Source organism: Dendrobates tinctorius, unplaced genomic scaffold, assembly GCF_039654945.1.
Source record: "Dendrobates tinctorius isolate UK_male_01 unplaced genomic scaffold, ASM3965494v1 ptg000020l, whole genome shotgun sequence".
Lineage (NCBI taxonomy): Eukaryota > Metazoa > Chordata > Amphibia > Anura > Dendrobatidae > Dendrobates > Dendrobates tinctorius.
Window position 1 is genome coordinate 36323555 of NW_027361688.1, and position 16929 is coordinate 36340483.

Genomic DNA, 16929 nt, shown 5'->3' on the forward strand with positions numbered 1-16929 from the left:
GGAAAAAAAATGAAAATTTTACTTTTTCTCGCAAAAATGTTGTTTTAGCTCTATTCTTTTATTTACAAAAAGGTAAAAAAGAAAATGGACCCCAGAATTTGTTGAGCGATTTCTCCTGAATATGCCTATACCCCATATGTGGTGGAAAAGAATCTTCAATATACAGGCTAGGTTTGTCAGGGCAGGTGTCACACTGATAAGTGGTGCATTTTCATATCCCCCTTCTAACACACTTTTCACCTTTTTTGCGACCTTCTTCTCTTTGCAGTTTGAAGGATCTCTACCAGCGAAATGTTGCCCTGGTACAACAACCTGGTAAAGTTCAGGAAGCACTGGAGGCTCGCTCCCTCCTGACTTCCAAATATTAGGGCCTTGGTCACTACCTACTAGAACTGAAGGAAGGTCCTGGTCTGGCCTTCACACCGTGATAGCACAAAAGCGTTAGACAGTGCAATCTGTACAATTCTTATAATGCCAGATTCTTATACTACACCTTTACTTTTCTCATTACACTGTACGGCTAGAGGATTTGATCAGATAGATCAACTCCTCAAACCAACTTGTTGAACCGGTACCTTGTACCGTACTGAGGGGGCTGTCATCACCATCTATGGAGGTCAAGAAAAGGACATCACTTTTGTCCTTGTACTTGACCACCAACCTACATTGGGCTCTGCTGTCGCCTTTTCTGAGCATATCCCCATTTAGCGTCTTAGGGAGGCCTCTCTTGATTTTTGCAGACAGTACCGCAGACTGCGGTACCTCGCACAGAGAGGGACTTGAAGAGTGGGACACTAGTATAAAAGTTATCAACGTAAAGGTGATAACCCTGCTCCAGCAGTGGGTGCACCAAATCCCACACAATTTTTTCACTCACTCCCAGGACAGGGGGACCATCAGGGGGTTGAATCCGGGTGTCTTTCCCTTCATAAATTCTACAACTAAGGGTGTACCCTGAGGTACTCTCACACATTTTGTAGAGCTTAATTCCGTACCTGGCCCTATTAACGGGCAGGTATTGCCGGAATTTGAGCCTCCCATAGACTCATCCATGCAAATGTCCCTTTGGAGCACGCACACCTCAGCAAACTTTTTACTAAAGTGATAAATAATCGGCAGAACGTTGGAAAGTCGGTCAAAGTTGGGGTCGGCTCGGGGTGGACACCGTGTATTATTACTGTAAAGCAAGAATTTTTGGATGGCTTCTAAGCGTGTCCAGGGCATAGCATTGTGGAGTCTTATACAAAACGTCAACACTCCGCAGTAAAAACAATTACGGAGCGCCCGCAACTAAACTATGCTAACCGTAATTCTATGTGGAATGAAAAACCTGTAGTTTAATTACTACAAGAAGTTTCCACTAAAATTCTGAAAGTACAATTACCAAACAGACGTCAGTAAAATAAAAATTACTGCGCACCCGCAACTAACTGAGGATTGTGATTATATTTTAATAAAAAATACTGTAGTAGTAGCGAATTACTACAATATATTTCACTGTGGATTATATAATCCTAAACTATTTCTAGCAACTAATCTAAACTATTCTTTTTAATTGATTTTTTTTTTTTTTTTTTTTTACATTTTACCATCTGATGCTAATTCTGATTATATTTTAGTAAAGAATACCGTAGTGTGGTTACTACTGTATATTTTTACTGTCCCTAATCTAGTGCTATCACCTTTATTTTATTTATTTTTTTCACTTTTTGAGGAAGAAAACTAAAAACAACCGGATGTTGAGCAGTGATATCCATCACTGATCAGCATCTCAGCGGCTGCAGGATGCTAAAAATCGAGCATGACATACACTTGTCATCCTGTATGGGTTAAAAGACACTGTCCCCAAGTCATTAAGTCTGCTGTTGTGAATGCCAGTTTCTATGAAGAGGCTTGGTGGGGTAAGAGGATTCATTAAAGGGATTGTCCAGTACTTTTATATTGGTGATCTATCCTATAGGAAGAGTCAAACGGCAGTATAAATCCGACCAGGATTGCAACGCAATGCTCACAGGCTGGCGGCTCTCCCGACCCGAGAGTGACAGCTGCATACAAATACATGCTGTCAAGCTTGGGTAGGGAGAGCAGCCAGCCTGTGAGCATTGGGTTACAATCCTGGTCCGATTTACATGGCTGTCTGACTCTTCCTATACGATAGGTCGCAATATCAGCTTGGTAGGGGTGGGTTACCCGGCAGCCCAGCTGCTCCCAATGCCAACGGCAGCTGGATATGTTCAGCCGCAAAGCGGAACACCACAGCGCCGTCAACCAAATAGTGGCTGTCACGGGGTACTGCACATCCGCCCCTATTCGAATGAATGAGAGTGGATGAAAAGTACCCCGTCGTGGTCAAAATACAGTTGACAGCTGTTCTATTCTGCTTCATAATTGATGACATCCGGACACTGGTGGCACCAAGGACAGTTGTTTGACACTGATGACCTATACTAAGGACAGTCTAACAGTATCCCATTTTAGAGGGGTACGCCATTTAATGAATCAGTCTCATCATACAAGTGTCGTGCGCCTTGCCATAAATCTTACTCCATTCAGAGTCAGAAACTGAAGTAAGAATTCTGGTGTAAGGTAAGCCACAACTGAACATGTATTAGACGGACGGGTGTTGCCATATCCCAGTATTGCCTTTGCTCTGCCCACTTTGTCAGAGTTGGACACGACTGGCGTTTAAAGGCTAAAAGTTGCACAATTTTCATGGAACTTCGTGGTCTGCCAATTTTCAAAGTGTTTTAAGCCAGCAAACTGGCGTTGAATAGTACTTGATATTACAATATTGATCCACAATGGAGATATGATATTACTCCAGGAAACGAGCCATGTGAGCGACAATCTTCACCTTTGTATCTGTGATGCCAAAAGGAATCCCACAAAGCGTCAGCATCTCCTGGAGCTCTTCAGTCTGGAGCTGGTGTAGATTGTCCAGCTTCAAGGTCCCGTCATGAAGAAGTCTGGCAAGAGCGCTGCCATTACCTGCAATCAGAATAGACAAAAGTGTCAATGGAATATCGCACAGTTCGTTAGCCGGCTTAACACAGCGCCAGAGTAAGTTGCGCTAAATTTAAGATTGTGCAAATATTGGGCAGCAAATGCTACACAAACTAAGACTTACACCAGCTGGGATCTGGATTGGATTTTTACTAAAGTTTCTGGCATAAATTATAGTAAATTTGGCGAATGGCCCCATTTCACCTCTTAACGACCAACTGTAAAAAAAAAAAAAAAAAGCGAGGACTGAAGAAAAAAAAAAAAAGCAAAAAGCAGCAAATGATTCATCCAGTTTGGCTCATTTATAATTGTCATTGTTGGAAAAATGTCTCTTCATGTGAACAGGGGACGTGAAAATATGCAAACTGGATGGGGGGCAAAAGATGACATACACTATGTGTTGGCCTGTATAAAACAACCTTAAAAGGGGTTACCTGGGTAGTTGTAGGATACATCATCAATAACAGATCGGTGGGGGTCGAACACTTGGTACTCCAACAGATTAGCTGTTATTGTTTCTGGGGAAGCAGGATGAAAACAATGAGTGAAGCTATATAGTACAGCAGCTGTGCTGCAGTACCAGCAGTAGCCACCGTGTACGGAGTGGCACTGTTCAGTGTCTACATCCGGCTGCCGCAGGATCGCAACTGATCTGATATTAATGACCTATCTTAAGGACACCTCCTTTAATCAAGCATTGATTGACTCGTTATAGCATTGATCGGCACTCATTGTGGGCAGAGATCAGTCTGTGTCCATTAGGCTATGTTCACCTTCTGTTTCTGCCATGCGCTTGTAGCTTCGTCAGGATTTCTGTCCAAACATAATTTTTCAGACAGAAACCTCGACAGAGCCACAAATGAGTATTCCGCGTGAGATGTGAACGCGGCCTTAGTATTCTTGGCTGCTCTGGTTCCCTTTAAGGCGCTGCCTATAAAAAGTGCTTTATAAGGACCCTATATTTTGTGTAAATTATGGCTCTCGCAATCTAACCAATACAACATCTCTTAGACGTACTTTCTACGACACATGGCCCCGAACGCTCCTGAGTGTAAACTCACCTACTACCCTCTTGATTTCCAGATTCTTGAAGCTCTCGCTGTTTTCTACCACCGATCCTCTCATCAGAGGAGGGAAGAACGGGGAAATGATGGAGGCATCAAACTTTGTGATGGGAATACTGGAGGGAAAGGCGGCTTGTTCCAAGACTTCATTTTCCAGCATGGACCAGAAATCCTCCATGCTCACTTCATTAGTTGTTAAAAACTCCGGCCAAGTAAACTGAGGATAAAGGAGAAAAGCAATGGTCTACTGGTTGTTACAATGACACTACCATTTACAGTGCCTTGCGAAAGTATTCGACTCCCTGGAACTTTTCAACCTTTTCCCACATATCATGCTTCAAAAATAAAGATACCCAATGTAAATTTTTGGAATCAACAACAAGTGGGACACAATTGTGAAGTTGAATTAAATTTATTGGTTATTTTAAATTTTTATGGAAATTAAAAAACTGAAAAGTGGGGCGTGCAATATTATTCAGCCCCTTTAACTTAATACTTTGTTGCGCCACCTTTTGCTGCGATTACAGCTGCAAATCGCTTGGGGTATGTCTCTATCAGTTTTGCACATCAAGAGACTGAAATTCTTGCCCATTCTTCCTTGGCAAACAGCTCGAGCTCAGTGAGGTTGGATGGAGATCATTTGTGAACAGCAGTTTTCAGCTCTTTCCACATATTCTCGATTGGATTCAGGTCTGGACTTTGACTTGGCCATTCTAACACCTGGATACGTTTGTGAACCATTCCATTGTAGGTTTTGCTTTATGTTTGGGATCATTGTCTTGTTGCAAGACCTATCTCCGTCCCAGTCTCAGGTCTTTTGCAGACTCCAACAGGTTTTCTTCAAGAATGGACCTGTGTTTGGCTCCATCCATCTTCCCAGTCCCTGCTGAAGAAAAGCAGGCCCAAACTATGATGCTGCCACCACTATGTTTGACAGTGGGGATGGTGTGTTCAGGGTGATGAGCTGTGTTGCCTTTATGTCAAACATATCGTCTGGCATTGTTTCCAAAAAGTTCAATTTTGGTTTCATCTGACCAGAGCACCTTCTTCCACATGTTTGGTGTGTCTCCCAGGTGGCTTGTTGCAATCTTTAAATGATACTTTTTATGGATATCTTTGAGAAATGGCTTTCTTCTTTCCACTCTTCCATAAAGGCTAGATTTGTGCAGTGTACAACTGATTGTTGTCCTATGGACAGACTGTCCCATCTCAGCTGTAGATCTCTGCAGTTCATCCAGAGTGATCATGGGCCTCTTGGCTGCATCTATGATCAGTCTTCTCCTTGTTTGAGATAAAAGTTTAGAGGGACGGCTGGGTCTTGGTAGATTTGCAGTGGTATGATACTCCTTCCATTTCAATATGATCGCTTGCACAGTGCTCCTTGGGATGTTTAAAGTTTTGGAAATCAATTTGTATCCAAATCCGGCTTTAAACTTCTCCACAACAGTATCACGGACCTGCCTGTTGTGTTCCTTGGTCTTCATGATGCTCTCTGTGCTTCAAACAGAACCCCGAGACTATCACAGAGCAGGTGCATTTATACGGAGACTTGATTACACACAGGTGGATTATATTCATCATCATTAGTCATTTAGGACAACATTGGATCATTCAGAGATCCACAATGAACTTCTGGAGTGAGTTTGCTGCACTGAAAGGGGCAGAATAATATTGCATGCCCCACTTTTCCGTTTTTGAATTTCCACAGAAATTTAAAATAACCAATAAATTTCGTTCAACTTCACAATTGCGTCCCTCTTGTTGATTCTTCACCAAAAATTTTCATTTGGTACTTTCTGTTTGAAGCATGATATGTGAGAAAAGGTTGAAAAGTTCCAGGGGGCCGAATACTTTCGCAAGGCACTGTATACTTGACAGGAATATGTCACCAGGTGGTTTTGCATAATGTAGAGGCTGTGAGCCCGATTCCAGCAATGTGTCACTTGCTCAGCAGACAGTTGTAGTTTCAATACAATCAGGGTTTTATTAGCAGGAGATTGTCGCTACAGGACTAGGTCCCACGTGCAGGCCAGTCAAGCTAATCTGTACAACCCCACACCCACCACTGATTGGCAGCTTGCTGACAGTGTACAGAGAAAACTGCCCATCAGTGGTGTGGGCGGGGTTATACACAGCTCAGCATTCACACCACTGCTACATCTACAACAGGGAAAACAGGGATTCTGTCAAAACTACAACCAGCAGCCCAGTAAGTGACCCATCGCTGGAAACAGGGTCTCTGCCTCTACATCATGCTGCTCTCAGATTCTTTTGCAAAAACCTTGTGACAGATTCATTTTAAAGGCGTAGCCTCAAGATAGCTTGGTGGTGAAAGTCACATTACCTCAATGTTAGTCAGCGTCAATGTGTTCTCTACATTTCTCTGTGCAATTTCCACTTTTGGTGCCACGCCACATATGCCACAGATCATGTCATTATAATCCCGGATAGTGAGACACTCAAAAGCCCAATACCCGCAGCTCAGCAGCTCCTGCACCGCCAGCAACTCTTCTGGACTTAGGATCTTCTCTGTATGGAGAAAAGAGAACTGACTTTAAAGGATAACCTACATTCCAGTAACTTTTACAAATAAGCTGTTCTGTGTGTACATGAAGAAAAATGCTGTTTTCACTTGTATCCTGCACTTTCACCGGTTTCCTCGTCTGTACGATCTATCTGTTAGTTTGCATTCCATTGTGAGCTAGTGGATGGAGACCAAGTGCTATGATTTCTGCAATACACAGCACAGCTCAGCACACAGGGAGGGATTCCTGCTCCTTATACCTTAGTTACCACACAGACAGGAGCAGTATCAGCAGGGAGGCCAATTTACAGGAGTAGTGCGCTTTGTAGATGTGAATCCAGCTCTAGGATCAGATTCAAGGCTTGTTAGAAAGCTCAGCACAATCTTGCTATGTCTCCATCTGCCTGTTTCCTCACTCTGCTCCTCGCTCACCTCCTCTACCTCCATAGATTATAAAGGGCTATGTTACATGACATCACAATGTGCTGGCAGTTAGTCTTGTCAAAGAAAAACAGATTTAGAGGGAACCTGACAGCTGATACGTACTGCCCGTAGACTGGACAGAATGTATCAGACACTAGCTGTATGATTTCAACCATATGCGTAATTTTGAAACGCTGCAGCGTTTCAGAGATAAACATAGCTTAAAAACAGGATTTTTTGGGTTGCTTACCGTAAAATCTGTTTCTCAGAGCCTTCATTGGGGGACACAGAGACCATGGGTGTATGCTGCTGCCACTAGGAGGCTGACACTATGCACAAAAAAAGGTTAGCTCCTCCTCCGCAGTGTACACCCCACCGACCGGCAGGAAGTTCCTCAGTTAGTGAGAAAGCAGTAGGAGAAGTAACAGAATAGATTGAAAGCAGAACAAACAACTCAACTGTAACAAACCGACAAACATAAGAACAGGAGTTGTAGAACATGGGAGGGTGCTGTGTCCCCCAATGAAGGCTCCGAGAAACAGATTTTACGGTAAGCAACCCAAAATATCCTGCTTTCTCGTTCGCCTTATTGGGGGACACAGAGACCATGGGACGTCCCAAAGCAGTCCCTGGGGTGGGAAACAAACTTCCATCAGGCCAGTGGACTCGCCACCACAGCCTGCAGAATCCTTCTACATAGGCTGGCGTCCGCCGAAGCGTAGGTGTGGACCCTGTAGAATTTCACAAAGGTGTGAACCGATGACCACGTTGCAGCATTGCAAAGCTGCAGCGCGGAAGCTCTGTGGCGCACCGCCCAGGAGGCACCCACCGCCCAGGTAGAGTGCGCTCTGATCCCTGGAGGGGCCACTCGATGCTTGACCCGGTATGCCTCCAAAATTGCCGATCTGATCCAGCGCGCAATAGTGGCCTTTGAGGCTGGGTGATGAACAGAGAGTCTGACTTCCGCAAGGAAGTCGTCCGGGCTAGATAGACTCTCAATGCCCTGACTAGGTCCAGCTTGTCCAAAGACCGCTCCCGAGGGTGAGCTGGGCTTGGGCAGAAGGATGGCAGAACAATGTCCTCATTGAGGTGAAACGAAGATACCACCTTCGGAAGAAAAGAGGGCGGAGGCCGCAGAACTACCTTGTCCTGATGAAGGACCAAAAAAGGAGAGCGGCAAGAAAGTACCGCTAATTCCGACACGCGCCGGATGGAGGTAATGGCCACCAGAAAGGCCACTTTCCAAGAAAGGAGGGAAAGGGAAACGTCCCTGAGAGGTTCAAAAGGAGGACCCTGCAGAACCTGAAGAACCAAATTAAGATCCCAAGGATCCACGGGAGCTCGGTACGGAGGAACCGTGTGAGCCACACCCTGGAGGAAGGTTTTGACCTGGGGCCGGGAGGCCAGCGTTTTCTGAAATAAAATGGACAGTGCCAAAACTTGACCCTTCAAGGAACTGAGAGCAAGCCCCGCATCCAGCCCTGCCTGAAGAAACGCCAGAATAGAAGGGAGCGAAAAAACCAAGGGCGCGATGTCATTGGCCTCACACCAGGAGAAATAGGCTTTCCAAGTACGGTAATAGATCTTCGAAGAAGGCGGCTTTCTGGCGCGGATCATGGTATGAATTACCCGATCAGAGAATCCTGCCCGTCTCAAAACCTCGGTCTCAACAGCCACGCCGTTAAATTGAGCGACCGAGAATTGGGGTGGCAAATCGGGCCTTGAGACAGCAGATCTGCCCGTCGGGAAGCTTCCAGGGGGCGTCCGCGAGAAGGTTGACAATGTCTGCGAATCAAGACCTTCTGGGCCAATTCGGGGCGATGAGGATGACTGGAATCCCCTCTGCTTTGATTTTCTTCAACAACTTGGGAAGAAGAGGCAGAGGAGGGAACAAGTAGGGGAGCACGAACTGTGACCAAGGGACGGCCAGAGCGTCGGCGCCCACTGCCAGAGGGTCCCGAGACCTGGACACGAATTGTGGTACTTTCCTGTTGAGGCGAGATGCCATGAGGTCTACATCCGGGGTTCCCCACCGACGGCAGAGCAGATGAAACACCTCCGGATGTAGGGACCATTACCCTGCCGCAAGACCCTCGCGGCTGAGGAAATCGGCGGCCCAGTTGTCCACGCCAGGAATGTGAACCGCGGAAATCGTTGGAACAAAGGTCTCTGCCCATTGAAGAATTCTGGACACTTCCGCCAGGGCTGAGACACTCCGTGTCCCCCCTTGGCGGTTGATATACGCCACCGCTGTGGCATTGTCTGTCTGAATCCTGACAGGCAGGCCCTTGAGGCGCCTTTCCCAGTGGACGAGAGCTAGATGGATCGCCCGTATCTCTAGGACATTGATCTGCAGAGCTGATTCCTGAGTCGACCATCGACCCTGAACAGTGTGATTGCGGAACACTGCACCCCAGCCGATGAGGCTGGCGTCCGTAGTGACAATCTGCCAGTGAACGGGAAAAGACCGCCCCAAGAGAATGAGGGGAGACGTCAACCACCAGTTGAGAGACCGCCTGATCCGGCAGGAAAGGCGAACCGGACGATCCAGAGACAGAGCCGACCTGTTCCACCTGGACAAAATGGCCTGCTGGAGTGGCCTGGCGTGAAATTGGGCAAAGGGAACTGCCTCTATCGCCGCCACCATCTTCCCCAGGACCCTCATGGCTGACCTGAGGGATGGAAATCGTGTGATCTGTAATGACCGCACGCCCTGCTGCAGGGAAAGAATCTTGTCTTGTGGGAGAAATACCCTTGACCGACGAGTGTCGAACAGAAGGCCCAGAAACACAAGGCGTTGAGTAGGGACCAGACAGGACTTTTCCCGGTTGACGATCCACCCAAAACTGGACAGGGTGTCTAGAACGATCGCCACACTTAGGCGGGCCTGTTGAAAGGAGGGGGCCTTGATCAGGATATCGTCGAGGTACGGAAAAAGAACGAGACCTCTGATCCTCAACAAGGCTATCAACGCCGCCATAATCTTCGTGAAGACTCTGGGAGCGGTGGCGAGCCCGAAAGGAAGCGCGACGAACTGGTAATGTTCGTGAAGAATCGCAAACCGCAGGAACTTCTGATGTCCGGGAAATATGGGCACATGTAGATAGGCATCTTGGATGTCTATGGAACCCATGAATTCCTGCTCCTCCATGGAAGCAATTACCGAGCGAACTGACTCCATCCGGAAGTGGCGAAGGCGAACTCTCTTGTTGAGTAACTTGAGATCCAAGATGGGTCGAACTGTCCCGTCCTTTTTCGGCACCACAAACAGGTTTGAATAAAACCCTGTGAAGCGTTCCGATTCGGGAACGGGAACAATCACCCCGGAATTGAGAAGAGAGGCGATGGCCGAACCGAACCCCGGGACCAAGGCCGGATCCCTCGGCGGACGGGATTGTAAGAAACGATCCCGTGGAAGAGAAATGAACTCTATTTTGTATCCTGTTGATACAACCTCTCTGACCCAAGAGTCCTCTACTGAGGCGAGCCAGACGTCGCTGAAGAAGAGAAGTCGACCTCCCAATTGGAAGGGACCCACGGGAGACCGATGGTAGTCATGCGGACGTAGACCGTCCAGATCTAGATCTGGACGGTCTTCCCTGGGAAGAGTGGGACCGCCAGGACGGAGTGGGCCTGAAGGAAACCTTCTTTCTTTCCTGACGTGCCTGTGGCCTTTGCTGGTTGGAAGGGTTTTCCGCCGTATTGAAACGGCGGAAAGTCCGACAGGGACGAAACTGACGCCTTGGAGGAGGTCTGCGAGGCTTGGAGGGGAGAAGAGAACTCGTACCTCCGGTAGCATCCTTAATAATCTGATCCAATTGTGATCCGAAGAGACGCACTCCCTGAAAAGGCAGATTGGTCAGAGACTTTTTAGAGGACAAGTCCGCCTGCCAGGCCTTGAGCCAAACTGTACGTCGGATTGCCACGATGTTACTTGACGCCTGAACTGCGCAAGATGCGACATCCAAGGAGGCAGAAAGCAGATAATCCCCCGCATGGGAAATCTGATTGGCGAGATCGGCCAAATGCTCTGGTCGTGCCTTATCCAGAATGCCCTGCCGAAGGTCATCTGCCCAAGTGGATATGGCCTTTGCTGCCCAAGAAGAAACAAAGACTGGACATACCGCTGCTGATGCCGCTTCGAAGGCAGATTTGGCTAGAGATTCTATGATCCTATCATTAGAATCTTTTAGCGACGCCACACCTGACAGCGGAAGGACCGTATTATTAGAAAGTCTGGACACGGGAGGGTCCACCGAGGGAGAAGCGGCCCAGTTGTCCGTGAGCTCTTTAGCAAACGGGTACAGCACGCCGAGACGCTTTCCTCTTTGAAAGCGTCTGGTCGGATCTTCTCTCTCCTTTGTAAAAATCTTTCCAAACTCAGAATGGAAGGGAAACACCCTGGATGGTGTTTCCGCCTGTCTGGACGAAACCTCCTGATCTGAGGATTTCGCAGGGGCGTCAGCGATGTCAAAGGTATGGTGAATCGCGGCAATGAGGTTTTGCACCGTAACCTTCATGTTCGCATCCTGGTCCGAATCCAGCTCTAAGACCCCTTCCGATTCCGAAAGCGCTTTGCCTGACTCGGGGGAGGAGGCCCGAGAGGGAGACTGCTGGGGACTATGGGGTGAGGTAGGACGAGGGAAGGACTCCGCCTGGAGGTCCTGCCTGGGCCTCTTGCGACTGCCGCTGGCTGACTCAGATGGGACGTCCTGAGACGTGCTGGGTCCCGCCGAAGCTCCCAAGGGCAACTTGTCCAGAACGGCTACTAGGGACTGAGACACCTTGATGAGGTCTGCCACTGACTGTGATTAAGAGGAGGCCCAACCCGGCATGGGGGGCTCACTCGCCCCTGGGGCTATGGATGGCTCCTGAGCGGCGTCGGGCTGGACGCAGAGCGGGTACGATCAGACTTAGCGTTGGACATAGTGAAAAGAGAGGCAGTGCCGGCCGGTTGGGGGACAGAAGGCAGAGAAGGGTGTCAGTCGGCAGGTGCAGAGCTACTCACGGTCCGGTGTCCCCAAGGGCGACGCTCTCTGATCTGGCTGCAGGATGAGGCCAGGCCAATCCGGCTGAAAAAAGGCCCAGCGACCAAAATCCGGCAGGGAATGAGGTCCGGCTGGCAGGCTGAGAAGATGGCGACCACCAGGGAAAGGGCGAGCTGCCAGAGGGAGAAGGGCGGAGCTCGCCGCAGAGATCCCCTTAGCACCGCCCGCTGTCCAATAGCAGGCTGGTGTGAGGCAAGGGGGCTGGGAAGGCCTAGGACGGGCGGGAGAGAAGCCCGCTTAGAAGAAAGGGGCAGGGGGCGTGGCCGCGACGCAGCGGTAGGCCCGAGATGAAGCCGGGGCCTAAATTAATAGCGCCGGCCGCCTGTCAGCAGGGGGTCGGCGCGGAAGATGCGCCGCAACACCGGGCCGCATCCCCGGGCCGCGTCCCTGCTTCCCACAGCCCGACCCCTGTATACCCCTGCCGGGATGAAGAAGAAACGGAGGGGGGGCGCAGAACAAGGCCCGAAAGAAAAGGGGCCTTCATGGATGCGGCGACCGTGGGGAGAAGCGGGCGCGCACGCCCTACCGTGGTCCCCTGGCGACCGCCTTAGGATGAAAACGCCGGGGGACCGCTAGACCGCATACTCACCCAGGCCGGGGGCCACAATAAAGGTACCTGAGAATCCCACGCTGTCTGTCGTCTTTATGGAATCCACGCCTCGTCCAACCGTCAGGCTCTGGTAGGCGAGATGGTGGGAGGCGGGGGGCAAGGACCGTCCGTATAGCTGGCACGCACCTGTGCGAGGCTCCTGGTCCTGCCGCGGAGACCTATGAGGATACGGGGTGGCAGTACACGCCGTACTCATAGTCTCTTTGTGGGAGTACGGATGTGACTGTTCACTCCGTATCCCTCCGAAACCTGTAAAGGAACGACGCACGACGAGGTAGATAAGGGTCTAATAAAAGACCCGTGTCCACCTCCTACTGACACTAAGCTAAACTGAGGAACTTCCTGCCGGTCGGTGGGGTGTACACTGCGGAGGAGGAGCTAACCTTTTTTTGTGCATAGTGTCAGCCTCCTAGTGGCAGCAGCATACACCCATGGTCTCTGTGTCCCCCAATAAGGCGAACGAGAAAAGGACCAAGCTACATGGTAGACAAGTTGGACAAGCGTGTTCCTGACAGCTTCTCCCCGCCTGCTGCCAGGGACTGACGGGTCTCTCCCTGAGTTCGTATATAGGGGAACCGCCTGTCCGACTAGTCTCTTACGGTTCCAAAGAATGTATCCCACGCACCACTCCGAAATCCGTACAAACTTGGTACAGCCCCTCCACTGGGTTGTGAAAACTGCACGTAATCCAACAATCCAAGGCGCCATGTAATCCCCTTCCAAAAAAGTTTTATTGACACAAAAGGAAAAACATAAATTTTTATTTATTTATATATTTATATTATTTACACACAGGAAAAATATCAATGTTTCAGCCATGCAGGGCCTTTATCAAGCCAAGAGAAAACAGCGCATTATGAAATAACACAGAACAGTTATAGACCACTAGCCGTAAGTTCTTCTATTGATCCAACCTCCGCTACCATAGAGACAATACATAAATAAACCAAAAATTAAAAACAGATATAAAAAGACATCAAGCGTCGCTAGTGGAATAGTTATTGATAAATATGCATTCCTAGATAAAGAAAGATATACAGTCATATGTTAAAGTTTGGGCACCCCTATTAATGTTAACCTTTTTTCTTTATAGCAATTTTGGTTTTTGCAACAGCTATTTCAGTTTCATATATCTAATAACTGATGGACTCAGTTATATTTCTGGATTCAAATGAGGTTTATTGTACTAACAGAAAATGTGCAATCTGCATTTAAACAAAATTTGACCAGTGCAAAAGTATGGGCACCCTTATCATTTTCTTGATTTGAACACTCCTAACTACTTTTTACTGACTTCCTGAAGCACTAAATTGGTTTTGTAACCTCATTGAGCTTTGAACTTCATAGCCAGGTGTATCAAATCTTGAGAAAAGGTATTTAAGGTGGCCACTTGCAAGTAGTTCTCCTATTTGATTCTCCTATGAAGAGTGGCATCATGGGCTCCTCAAAACAACTCTCAAATGATCCGAAAGCAAAGATTATTCAACATAGCTTTTCAGGGGAAGGATACAAAAAGTTGTCTCAGAGATTTAACCTGTCAGTTTCCACTGTGAGGAACATAGTAAGGAAATGGAAGAACACAGGTACAGTTCTTGTTAAGCCCAGAAGTGGCAGGCCAAGAAAAATATCAGAAAGGCAGAGAAGAAGAATGGTGAGAACAGTCAAGGACAATCCACAGACCACCTCCAAAGACCTGCAGCATCATCATCTTGCTGCAGATGGTGTCACTGTGCATCGGTCAACAATACAGCGTACTTTGCACAAGGAGAAGCTGTATGGGAGAGTGATGCAAAAGAAGCCGTTTCTGCAAGCACGCCACAAACAGAGTCGACTGAGGTATGCAAAAGCACATTTGGACAAGCCAGTTACATTTTGGAAGAAGGTCCTGTGGACTGATGAAACAAAGATTGCGTTGTTTGGTCATACAAAAAGGCGTTATGCATGGAGGCTAAAAAACACAGCATTCCAAGAAAAACACTTGCTACCCATGAGGTTCCATCATGCTTTGGGCCTGTGTGGCCAATGCCGGCACCGGGAATCTTGTTAAAGTTGAGGGTCGCATGGATTCAACTCAGTATCAGCAAATTCTTGACAATAATGTGCAAGAATCAGTGACGAAGTTGAAGTTACGCAGGGGATGGATATTTCAGCAAGATATTTCAGCAAGACAATGATCCAAAACACCGCTCCAAATCTACTCAGGCATTCATGCAGAGGAACAATTACAATGTTCTGGAATGGCCATCCCAGTCCCCAGACCTGAATATCATTGAACATCTGTGGGATGATTTGAAGCGGGCTGTCCATGCTCGGCGACCATCAAACTTAACTGAACTGGAATTGTTTTGTAAACAGGAATGGTCACAAAAACCTTCATCCGGGATCCAGGAACTCATTAATAGCTACAGGAAGCGACTAGAGGCTGTTATTTTTGCAAAAGGAGGATCTACGAAATATTAATGACACTTTTATGTTGAGGTGCCCATACTTTTGCACCGGTCAAATTTTGTTTAAATGCAGATTGCACATTTTCTGTTAGTACAATAAACCTCATTTGAATCCAGAAATATAACTGAGTCCATCAGTTATTAGATATATGAAACTGAAATAGCTGTTGCAAAAGCTAAAATTGTTATAAACAAAAAAGGTTAACATTAATAGAGGTGCCCAAACTTTAACATATGACTGTAAGAACAATCTTACATAACCAACTGTATAATAGACAGAAGTGCATTTGTTTGTCCTATCACATATTCAATAACATAGGTACACACCCAGTTCCACCCAGTCAAACCTATTGTATATATCAATTCAATCTTATCTATTTGCTGGGAGCACTGTCAAAAACCATTGGTTCAACTACAGCAAGGTAGGGGATACATCACAATACGCAACACCCAGAATAGAAAGAAAATACATTATTGCAATTACATGTTTTGTCATACACGTTTATTTCCTTTGTGTGTATTTGACCAACAAACAAAAAAAAAAAGCAAATTGGACATAATTTCACACAAAACCACAAAAATGGCCAGGCAAAATTGTTGGCACCCTCAACGTAATATTTGGTTGCACACCCTTTGGAATGAATAACTGCAATCAATCGCTTCTTATAACCATCAACAAGCTTCTTAGAACTCTCAACTGGAATTTAGGACCACTCTTTTTGCAAACTGTTCCAGGTCACTCGCATTATAAGGAGCCTTCTCCAAACAGCAATTTTAAGATCTCTCCACAGGTATTCAATAGGATTTACATCTGGATTCATTGTTCACAGTCAAGTCACCCAGTGCCAGAGCCAGCGAAACAACCACCAAAAATTCTTTGAACCTCCACCATATATGATTGTAGGTACTGTGTTCTTTTGTTTGTAGACCTCATTTCATTTTGGTAAACAGTAGCATGATGTGCTTTACCAAAAAGCTCTATCTTGGTTTCATCTGTCCACAAGACCCTTTTTCCAGGAGGATTTTGTCTTAATCAGTAGAATCGTAGAGTTGGAAGGGACCTCATGGGCCATCCGGTCCAACCCCCTGCTCAAAGCAGGATTCGCATTTCATTTCATTCAAAAGTCGAAGGATAGTTCACACTGACACTGATGCCTCCTGAGCCTAGAGGAGAACTTGAATTTCTTTGAAACTTCATTAGGGCTGCTTATCCACCATCAGGGCTATCCTGCATTGCAACCTTTCGTTCTCTTCTACTCGTTCTGTTCTCCATGGTTAGTGTGACGCTATTTTCATGTGCGCATGCTCGGAAGCTTTGCTCCGGGATCATTGTTAACCCAGTAATTAATTAATTCTCTCTCTCCTTTTTTTCCTGGCACGGGTTCCTTTAAAATTCAACCTTCGACGGATCCAACGGTCCGGTGCCACCCATTGCTGTCAATCCGCCGACGGATCCGTTTTCAGCCATTTTCGTGGATTACGACTGATCTGTAAAACGAATGTGTGAAACACGCCTTACGGGATAAACATAGATAACATAGCAAAGTGAAAGGAAAGATGTAGAGCCACACCTAGACCCTAAAGCTGGGTATTGATAGTGTTAATTTTAGCCAATTAGATGTATGCATGATAATGCTGGCGGCACATATGTAGACATAAGCTGAGACAATTATATTATTACAATTTATGTCCAGAAAAAAACAATATAAATCCTGACTGATGATGTGGAGTTCTACTGAAATACATTAAGAAGAGTGTGTCTGCGTTGGACCTCTCTCCGGTACATACGTGGATTTTACATTTTAATATG

General features: G+C 46.9%; 1 protein-coding gene across 7 annotated transcripts in view; it reads right to left on the bottom strand.

Annotated features, from left to right (window-relative positions):
• Window positions 1-16929, bottom strand: part of HMGXB3 (HMG-box containing 3) — a 100687-nt gene that overhangs the window by 29655 nt on the left and 54103 nt on the right. For 4 of the 7 annotated variants that reach the window (XM_073568001.1, XM_073567997.1, XM_073568000.1 and 1 more), the window contains 4 exons: window positions 6412-6596; window positions 4065-4284; window positions 3438-3521; window positions 2855-2988 (listed from right to left, as the gene is read on the bottom strand). In XM_073568001.1, coding sequence (XP_073424102.1) covers window positions 2855-2988; window positions 3438-3521; window positions 4065-4284; window positions 6412-6596 — 623 coding nt within the window. The remainder of the gene's footprint in view (window positions 1-2854; window positions 2989-3437; window positions 3522-4064; window positions 4285-6411; window positions 6597-16929) is intronic. The other 3 variants (XM_073567999.1, XM_073567998.1, XM_073568002.1) reach the window with 1 other exon arrangement.